Source organism: Trachurus trachurus, assembly GCF_905171665.1.
Source record: "Trachurus trachurus genome assembly, chromosome: 15".
Classification (NCBI taxonomy): domain Eukaryota; kingdom Metazoa; phylum Chordata; class Actinopteri; order Carangiformes; family Carangidae; genus Trachurus; species Trachurus trachurus.
The window spans coordinates 24,693,643-24,703,942 of record NC_139906.1 but is presented as its reverse complement, the minus strand read 5'-3'; the positions used below and the strand labels follow the sequence as shown (position 1 = coordinate 24,703,942).

General features: G+C 43.2%; 1 protein-coding gene across 7 annotated transcripts in view; it reads right to left on the bottom strand.

Annotated features, from left to right (window-relative positions):
* Positions 1-10,300, bottom strand: part of tacc2 (transforming, acidic coiled-coil containing protein 2) — a 51,153-nt gene extending 40,853 nt beyond the window's left edge. For 3 of the 7 annotated variants that reach the window (XM_083988510.1, XM_083988511.1, XM_083988515.1), the window contains exons 1-6: positions 10,156-10,300; positions 8,312-8,402; positions 7,454-7,522; positions 2,291-2,317; positions 1,705-1,958; positions 684-791 (exon numbers count right to left, since the gene is read on the bottom strand). In XM_083988510.1, the coding sequence (XP_083844636.1) occupies positions 684-791; positions 1,705-1,958; positions 2,291-2,317; positions 7,454-7,522; positions 8,312-8,344 (491 nt within the window). In that variant the 5' untranslated portion in view covers positions 8,345-8,402; positions 10,156-10,300. Of the gene's footprint in view, positions 1-683; positions 792-1,704; positions 1,959-2,290; positions 2,318-5,532; positions 5,661-7,453; positions 7,523-8,311; positions 8,403-10,155 lie in introns of those variants that run through there. The other 4 variants (XM_083988512.1, XM_083988513.1, XM_083988514.1 and 1 more) reach the window with 4 other exon arrangements.

Sequence of the window (10,300 nt, the reverse complement as noted above, 5' to 3'; positions counted from 1 at the left end):
CATATAAGCACAGCTTTGACCTACAACACCCACACCTACGGCCTCACCAACCTGTCACATAAGCCTGTTGAATTAATGTGACACTCCCTGCTAAAGGGTGGAACAGTTTACTAGTTTGTTGTTTGCAACTGGCAAGTTTTGGTATGCAACTGTTACCTGTCATGTCTACCTGAGTATAGAGCAGGTGCTTCTTACTTTGTTGCATTTCAAGACCATGTATGTCTTTTTACTTTGTGGTTAGGAATAAAAAGCAAGAGTTGTGTCTGCAGGTTGAGAACTTTAACCCATTCTGTGAACGTTTTCACAAGTCTGATAAGTTTAGCTACTCCTGCAGTGAGTCAGGATGTCAGAACAAATTAACCCCTGCACTCGGCTAAAAACAGAACAGCAGGCAGCACTTGCAGCAGGGAGGGCAAAACGTGAGTCTGCAGATAATTCACTCAAGCATGAAGCAAAACAAAATGACCAAGCCAAGTCTGCTTAGCCAAACAGCACCCGAACCTCTCCTGCTCCATCACACTCGAGTATGAGTTAGAAACACTCCATCATCCTGACACATTTTTGCACTCCATGCTTACTGGTTTTAATCTTTATCGAGCAGTCCACTGCTGACCACACTCCCACAGCAGACACCCCACAACAAACCCCTGCCCTCCCTCCACCATGCTGGGTCCACATGGTACCTTGTCTCTAGGACCACCGGTGGTCGACCGACGTCCATGTGATGCTGCAGGCCCACCAGCAGGGGGTTCGCCTGCTCACATTTCCTCTCACCTGAGCTTGTGTGAATGCTGCACACATTCACACATGATGCAATAAATCCATATCAGATTTTCTTTCACCGTAAATGAATAATTACAGTGCAAATCACTTCCCTGACAGCCATGAACCAAGCTAAATAAATACATAAAACATCATTTATGACAATATAATACTTTTTTGCCATGGAAATGTTTATAATGTAAACATTAGTGATCAATGTAAAGTTAAGCTGTTGATACCAGTTGATGTTAAAGTGTATGTCACATTATGTGTCTATGTGTTAGTCCTGCAATTGACTGGTGTGCCCAATGCATGTTGGGATATTGCCACTTAGTGGATACTGTGACTGTCAAAATGCTGTGTATTTCTCTACAACATGAATACTTTTTAATATACAGTCAGACAATGAGAGTTAAAGCTCTGGGGAAATTAACTGTCATTTTGATCTTTATGCTGTTAAACATTGGCCGAGAAAAATAATGTAATGCACTTTTTCCTACAGACTTTCAGCCACTTTGAAACTGCCATAAAAACCAAGACAAAAACTCCAGTGTAGGTATCTCTGGAGATAGAATACATTGGCTCATGTTGAACCTCATTGCTCATAATCTGAAGATTATTTCAGTGATTCAAGGCCTTTAAAATTGCTACCATGAAGTCAACTTTATTGTGTATTTAACACCAACACCCTGGTTTTCCTCTCTCAACTGTTTTTCTTTTCTGACAAGGAATGCAAACAACTGTAGTTGTTTAGATGATTTGCACTTCACCAGAATTGTAACAGTCACCATAAGACAAACAGCAACTCATCATTCTGCTGTGATGGAGTCATGGTTTCAAATTAACTTTTTGAGAAAAATGTGACAACTGTGTCACCACCAGTACAACTCTGAATGCCTAATATGTATGTACTGTATGTGTGTGTGTGACCAGTAAACTTACCCCAGGGAGGACTCCCAGATGTTGAGCTCACTGCTGAAGTCTAGACTGGGCAGCAGGTCATGAGGAAACTCAAGCTCCTCCTCCTTGTCCTCCTCCTGGTCTCCAGTTGCACCTCGGCTCTCCTCCACTCCCGTGATGACCGGGACGTCTGGGAGCACCGGCTGCGACAGAGACAGAGTCTGCTGGCTGGTGGAGGCCTCCGTCAGCAGCGCTCTGTCGTCCCTCTGGGTCAGACTCTCACTGTGAGCTTCAGCCTGTGGGATGATGAAACACAGTGAGCCGGATGCTGGAGCGTATGAAGTGTGTAGTTAAACAAGTGTGAGCAAGTTGTGGGCAAACACAGCAACAACAACTGATTTAAAGCTCAAAGCCAAACACCATGAACAAAAAACTCCACCCATGTGTTTAACTATTAAGTCACTTATTGTTTGCATAATGACGCATAACTCATATAGACTGGAGCGTGCCCTTTCTGTTCAAGCTCTTCAATTTGTCTCTCTGCTTGTTTTTCTTGGGCTCTTTCTGAAATTAAAAAGATTATGTTCAACATGCAGAATTCATGCCAGGCTCTCTGCATGAGTCTCACCTCTGCAGCTTTGTTTGCACATAACTGCTGTTGTGAGAGAGAGAGAAAAAAAAAAAGCAGCTCATTAAATCAGCTGTTTGGTGTTTTTAGCCTCAAAACGCCTCATAAGGAAATCTGCTATCATGTTTCTTCTCAGGGTGTCAAAACATTTTTAACCAAGCGTGTGCAAATAATCATTACAGACAAACCAGTCCTGCCAGACTGTGGCAGGCATAATCACGCATGTGGTTTGACAATTGTCATGACATTTAGATGACATTTTCAGTTTTTCCTTTCCTGTATCAAGTAGTAGTACACCAATAAGATGACTCTTGAGCTCAGCCACTCACTTTCCTAAACAGCCTGAAAAGAACACCCATAATAAACATTAACTTTATCTCGAAATCATCTGTCTTTTCTCTGTGCAGCCACAGCACTCGGCTGTGGCATCATGTTGCAGCAAACAGACAACATTCAATTGTGGACCAGCTGTGAGATGGAATTTCTTCTATAGATCAGTTGACAGTGGAAGGTAGTTTCGCCATAATATTCCAACCCCACATAAAACTGAGGTGTGTTCATGTGCAGGGGAAAAATACCTGCACGTGCAAGAATGCATGCCAACATCCAGATGTGACGCTGCCCTTTAACATTCATTGCATTACATCTGGAACCTGTGTGTTTGTGTGTGTGTGTGTGATCCGTTTGGACAGAGAGAGGCTGTTTTGAGTGAATCAGGGTGTGAGAGCACAGAGGGATATAACACCACTGTGCTGTCCATCAAGAGTCTACTGAGATTCAGAAGTGAATCTGTTCATTCATTATTTATGAGCCTGTAGTAGACAGCATGGCTGCACACAAGCAGGGCTGACGTCAAGTGCACATTAAAGCCCCAGTAACTTATTTGGCTTTTTATTAGCAAAAATCAAATATTGCTTTCATAAACGTATTTCACTGAAGTCGAATCACATCCGCATACAAATGAAAGTTTTCTCGTAGGCCTACCTTAAATGAGTTGTTACAAGTCCTTACAAATACAAGTGGACGACGCACCTAACCGAGGCTGCCATGTTGCATCGCCATTTTTTACGTTGAGTGGCAGCGTGACCGTAGGTAACCACGGAAACTCACCGGAGCTGTCGGCTCAGGGAGAAAGTTTTCCAGGTAGCGCCTGTTAAAACTGTCACCACTGTGTAGTGTGAGGAAGGACGGAGGCACTCATGTTGCATTCAGGTGCAGTCAGGCAGACGGCCGTCCGCAAACCAACCGGATGTAATTTTACTGGGTCAGGTAAACAATACGACATCACCATGACAACACCTGTACACTTGCCTCGTGCTGGCAGACCTCTTGTTTACATAGACCAGGGGTGTCAAACTCATTTTAGTTCAGGGGCCACATACAGCCAGTAAAATAATAGCATGAAAACCCTATAAATAAAAAGAACATAGAATTTTTCCCCTTGTTTTTGTGCATTATTAAGATGTTACCGTTAATGATCCTTTTACAAAACATAAATGAACAACCTAAAATTTCTTGATAAAAAAAAGGGAAATTTCAACAATAGGCTACTATGCCTCTTTGTCTTTTATGTAATTTTTTACACTTAGCAAATTCATCCTGGGGGCTGCACATTTGACACCCCTGACATAGACGCTTGTTTATCCTGTTACATGCAGTGTCTGTTGTCTGTCTGACGTCTGCCCTATTTCACGTGAATGCAACATCAAGAATACGTTCTGATATGCAACCACACCGCTAGATGGGGGTAACCTTCAAGATTAACTCAGTTCTTTTTTTAAAAAACAACCTTTTTTTTGAGACAATGTGTGAACATTTTGCTATTTACATGTTATAAACAAAACACCTCACTCTGTTATCGAAAAACCAGGGATCACGTTAAGTAACCCAACGTTTTTAAGTGCATTCTTTCGACTCATCAAACTGATTCAGTATAATAAAAGCAAAAGAAAAAACACCTCAATGTTCTCTTCCTTTATAAATGACTCAAAATAGTCACCTCTTGTTCTAGTTTCACCTCTTTAATGCACTTCCTGGGTGCAGTCCCACACAGATGTACGGGCACAGCTGTGTGTGTATAACAGGGAGGTTCCGAGTCACTGGCCTCACCTGTGCCACCACATCAGAGAGCTTCCTCTGTGTGACACATTCAGCACAGATGGAGGATCTCTCTTGATTTCTCACAATCATGAACTCTGCTCACACAAAAACAATAACCGACTGTGTATAATTGACAGTGTGCCCGGCCTTCCAGACTGATTTTACAAAAAATGATGTGCAGCTTCCTTCTGCACATCTGTAAAGCTGGAGTCACATGAAGTTATTTTTGAAGGTACTATTTTGGTGCTATTCTCCCTTTCAAAGAAAACCTGCCGACACATTTGGTTACAGAGAAAAACATAAAACATTTAAGACCCAAAGAGAGAAAGAAACTGAATCCAACAAGAAGAAGAAAAAACTTCTGCAAGTTAGTCTGCAAGAGCGTCACTCTGAGTGCCTGTGATCTGCTTACTGTTTATCTTCATGATTAATGTTACATAATCAGATAAAAATAAATAATCTGCCATGCCTGCAGAGATGAATGCTGTATGTTGTATCATATGAGGGCTGTACGCTGACGTGATCTAGGTTTCCTGTTTCCTGACTGAACCTTCACATTCACAGAGAGGAAAGAATGAATGTATGACACAGAAAGCAAACCGACTCAAGCCTTCACTCAGAAAAACTTGAGACGGACAGTGATGGTCGATGAGCAGCAGCAACAGTAAGCAGTATAGCCTATGCGTGGTCCAAGTTCACAGCTCCCACTCATTCAGCATATTCTTGGCACTTTAAAAGGTCTTTAACTGGGGTCATTGTAAAACCATGTGGAGGCTAATAGGGCCTCGTTTTGGTTATTCTGACCCCCACACACAAAGCTCTGCCTGTTATTAATTAACCCACGGAAACAAAACAGAAAGCAAACTGAGGTTGCCTGGAAACTGTCAGTGAGCAATACTTAATGTTAATTGAACGTGTCAGTATCCATGTGCTAACAAAGCCCTAATGCTTTACACATGACTGTTGTAAACAGACAGAGGACGGCTCTAAGCTGGAGCAGGCCCTCACATACAGTAGGTACACACCAACACTGCACACTGCACACACTCCGCTCTTGTCTATCCTGTGTAAAATAATACACAGCTCTCCCTGGATTACACAGCCTTTTAAGTTTCACCCCACCATCTCTGTGCTGCACTTACCCAGCAGTGTGCTCCACACTGAGCTGAAGGTGACTCTACACAGTGCACTGCAGCTTCCTCTGCTTCCCTCCTACCTCGCTCAGTGTGCCGACAGCCTCTGTGTTTTGAAGGAGGCAGAAGGCGACACAAACATGCTGCAACACATGCTGCTGACGCTCCTCGTCCTCTCCTGTACTGACTCAGCTAAGTTCCTCCTCCTCCTCCTCCTCCTCCTCCCCGGTCCTGTCCTGTCCTCTGCTGCCGCCGCTCCCCTGTTAAATTTCCATGAACCTCCTCTGTTTTTTGCAGTGTGCCTGTGTGTGTATGTGTGTTGAGTCTAGAAACACTACACTACAACGCACATACACAGAACTTGCTGCTGAGACTGACTGACTGACTTGACTGGGCTGGCCACAGGGAAGTGCTGACGATTCTCCTCCCCCTCCACTGTAAACTCTTTCCACTCAGCTCTCTCTCTATCCCCTCCTCCTCCTCTATCTCCCTTCCCTCTTTTCTTTCTTCAGCCCTTCCCCATCCACCTCTGCTCCAGCCTCTCCCCCCCTCCCAACCCTCCTCCTCCTCCTCCTCCTCTTGCTGCTGTGCCTTGTGGTGCGGTTGCATTGACTGACAGTGCCTCTGCAGGTGAATGCTGGGAATTAGGCCAAGGGTCGGACCTGCAGTGACCCCCCCTCGGAGAGGATCAGATTACACTTCACAACGGTTTGGTTACATGCACACATAGACACCCACACACACACAAACCTACACAACATCCTCCTGCAACATTAAAGCTCCCTTCTCATCTGACTCTGACCTGTGTCGTGTGACATCATTACTGTGTTCATCAGCAGGGGAGACCCGGGATTGTTGTAACATTTTTCACATTCCTGTCTGTATCTTGGAGCTCTTTTAAGCCAGTGTGTTCAAATTGTCAAACTTACAAGTGTCTGCTATTAAATGGTGCAGGTTTATCTTTGTGCAACACAAACAACAAATGTCTGGTTTGGTCTCAGACACAAGGAGTTAAGTGTTAAAATTCACGCTACAGGTTTGGTTAGTTCGTGTAGGGACAAAAATCTAATAAAGTTTTTTTATTCAACACAAATTATTTGAAACTAACTCAGTATTTGTCACTCAAGTTTACCTTACAGCAAACAGCTAAGATGTTAGCACTAGCTAGCAGGAAAAACAAATGTAGCCCATAGACACGTATGATTTAAGATTAAAGTGTTTAACTAAGGCGATATTGTCACATACAAAACAAACACTTCCTTAACTTGAAATTAGTTTTTTTTTTTTTTTCAAATTATTCTAACAGTAATTAATTAGTCTAATTCTGTCTGTATCTCTACATCTCAACACCTGCACAGAGAGAGCAGGCACCTGGCAGCTCTACTACAATCATCACACGGACATGATCTGTTTGAACAACCAGTTCTCAACTGGCTCTCAGGTAAGAAACACAAACAGTACGGTTCAGCTGTGGCTGATTGTATAGGATAATAAACTATCAGCATCTGTATCTCCTCCTTTAAAGCCAACAGGCAGTATGGCTACATTATGCAAAGAACCAGATCATAGAGTCAGACAAGTGCACTCAACAGATGAATCTCAAGCTTCAAGCACATATTGTCCAATGTTAAGTCACATTTGACTATGACGTCAAAGGGAATAAAGATTAAACCACATCTAATGGCTCACCTGTACAGCCTATTGTGTCTCCCAAAGAGATAAGGATTACAGTTTGAAATCTGTTCTTTTGACTGTTAGGATTTGCACACGTTATACAAGACATGTTAAAGAGACATTTCAAAACATCAGCAGCAAGAGGGAATTGTGGTATTAGAGCGTAGCTTCATGTTCACTTAGAAAAAACACATTAAAGATTCCTTAAATTTCCACACACTCTCTTTTACACACACACACACAGATATTGTAGTACCTGAGATGAGTCATTATGATTTTCCTGTGGAGGAAATAGAACAACATTTTCTGGACTGCCCTCTTCTGGCTGTAAAGGGGAATGACAGAGATCAGCAACATTATTTTTAAGTGAAAACCTCTTATGGATTAAGTGTATATACCTGCAGTGGTATGCACTAATGAATACAAATCACCATCGTTATTTGAGGCAAAAGCAACAACATGTTAAAGGTCACTCTGCAAATACATCCAATGAGCTCTAGTTTGCATTGTCTGTAGTCTATAGCTCATGGGACAAATGTTTATGTTAATCCTATTAGTATAATCCTGCATTCCACTGCTGCAGTCACATGTGTAATGTTTTTCTACATTTATCTATTTTGGTATAAAATTAAAAATTAAATTAAAAAAAAAAGTTTCTTCATGCCATCTGGAGGCAGAAATACTGGCCTTCCAATTGCAATGATAGATTTAACAACAGCAGGAATACTAGATTGAGGAGCAGTCAACATAGATAATGGCACATATTTTGAGTCATGGCATAAGCGTGTAATGCTGAGCTCTGACCAACAGCCCCCACTCTGGTCTACACAAGTTAACTACAGAGGAGAACAAAGCATGTTATCTGAATGCTTATTAGACAAGCCTCAATTAAGCATAGGAATGTACACAAGGTCTGCAGCTCCCATGTGTTTTACTGAAGCCAGCAGGTTGTAATCATGCGATAGAAGTGTTAGTTTTGTTAGTCGTCCGTGCATGAAAGAGTTGAAAAGGGATGTAAAAAGCGTATAGCAGCACACAGAGGACCGCAAAGTAGTAGTAGTAGCAGTTGTAGCAGCGGTCCCAGCCATCCAGTGCCCCGCGAGCTCGGCCTTACCGACGCATCAGTCGTGCTGTTCTCGTTCCCCATGGCTCAGCCACCTGCAGGGCCACAACTGACCAAAGCAACGGCCCCTCACATCAGCTGGCTGAAAGACACCAGCACAGAAGGATCATCAGCATTCAGCCATCCCCAGGTTTAACAAAGAGAGACTGAGAGAGAGGGACGGAGTGAATAGGGGAGCCCCGGTCCCTGAGCAGTCACAGACTCATGCTCCACAGGATTACAGGTCTTTGGTATGAGGTCCAACTAGCAGGGGGAGAGAATAGTAAATGCACGTGGTGTTTAGGAGATTAGGGACCTGTGAGGCAAGACCCCCGGCCCCCCACTCCCTCCCTCCCAGGGCCAAAGTGCGGGCTCTGCTGGTGTGGACAAACAGCATCTTCACTGACAGAATCATGTGCTTATAAAACTGGTACTTCAGATTCCTTATGGTATGTTCACAAGTACAGATTCTGCTGCAGTGCATCATCATGACCAGCAGCCCCCACTCTGGTCTGAACGGTCTAGATAGCAGATCTGCACCTGCGGTGTTGTGCGTGTGATGAGACCGCAGCATACTGACACAGTGACTGAGGCCTGGTAATCCCCTAACTTAATCCTTGTGTGCTAAATGACAGATTGTGGCATCTCTTGGCTTCCAGCAGTGTTTAGTTCTGTTAAAATTAATCCTATTTGTGATCTCTAAAGTCATCGTCAAGACAATTGCATCCTATCAGGAAAGGCACAGCAGCTTACTCTATACTCTATATCTCTTCGGTGAATGCAGTGCGGCTGAGCAGTAAGCATACTGTGCTATAGAGAGGCTGTTTGTACATTCCCCATTTGACTGTAGGGACTGTGTTTAGTCAGAATGCACTGACCTGAATACAGTATGTGAGACTTTATAAATAGAGATCTGCCCGGTCCACTGCTGTTAAGACTTTATTTATTCCAGTCTTGTGCACAATTTGTCATTCACACTTCATTTCAGATGTATATACTGAATATTCCAGCTATGAACCATAAAGTCTTTTTTTTTTACTCTTTTATCATCATTTATGAAGCTTGTGAGGATTTTTCACTGATCATGCAATGAGTAAACAAATATCTGTTTTCCTCCTTTTTATGTGTAGAGCTGCAGCTTTATCTCCCGTGCCTGCCTGCTTGCTATTTGTGTGAATGGGGTGTAATTTCAGCCTGCACAACACTGTGGACGGAGTGTGCAGTGTGCACTTGAACTGGCAGTAGTGTGTCAGGCCTTGAACTGGCACCTCGAGCGCCGGGGCAAATCATATGATTAGACAGTTGCCAGGTCTCTTCTCACCTCATCATCAGCTCGTCCATCACTCAACATGATCCGTCTTTTAAGCCCTGGGGGTTTGGATGAGCACTTTGTGCCTTTGCTTGGACACCCACAGGATGAGGTTACTGTTTCCTGCCCGGGGTCTGACCTCAGCAACAGCAGGAGACCCAGGCAGGCAACACAACATCCAAACAAAACAAAACGCTGTCTTTCTAATGTTATTCTTTAATATATCTCAGATAATATAAATGATATTAATCAGCAAGGTAGGAAAACTACAGTATTTAAGCAGGTGAATAATCTACGCAGTGGACAAATCCACCTGGCTGAGGCTTCTGTAGTAAATACACTGAAATCATCACACTACATTAAAACAAAATGTTAATATAAGCAAAGCATATTCACACATATTCCAATACAAGCTTATGCAACAACACACCACTGAACCTTTCACCCTCCATTTTTATATATTCACTCTCCTCCACCTGAAGGGCGACTACAAAGCAAACAAATAATCCAAGATCCGTGCCAACGCTGCAGCTCATGAACTACTCACCACGGCAAACAAGAGACTTTTCCACACACAGTTTCTGCCTCAAGATTTTTTGACAAACCCCCCTCCAATCTGTTTACTGTCGTACTCAAGGCCAATGTTTGTGTCTGTCCTCTCTCTTCTGAGGAGCCCCGGCCTCTCCGTTGCT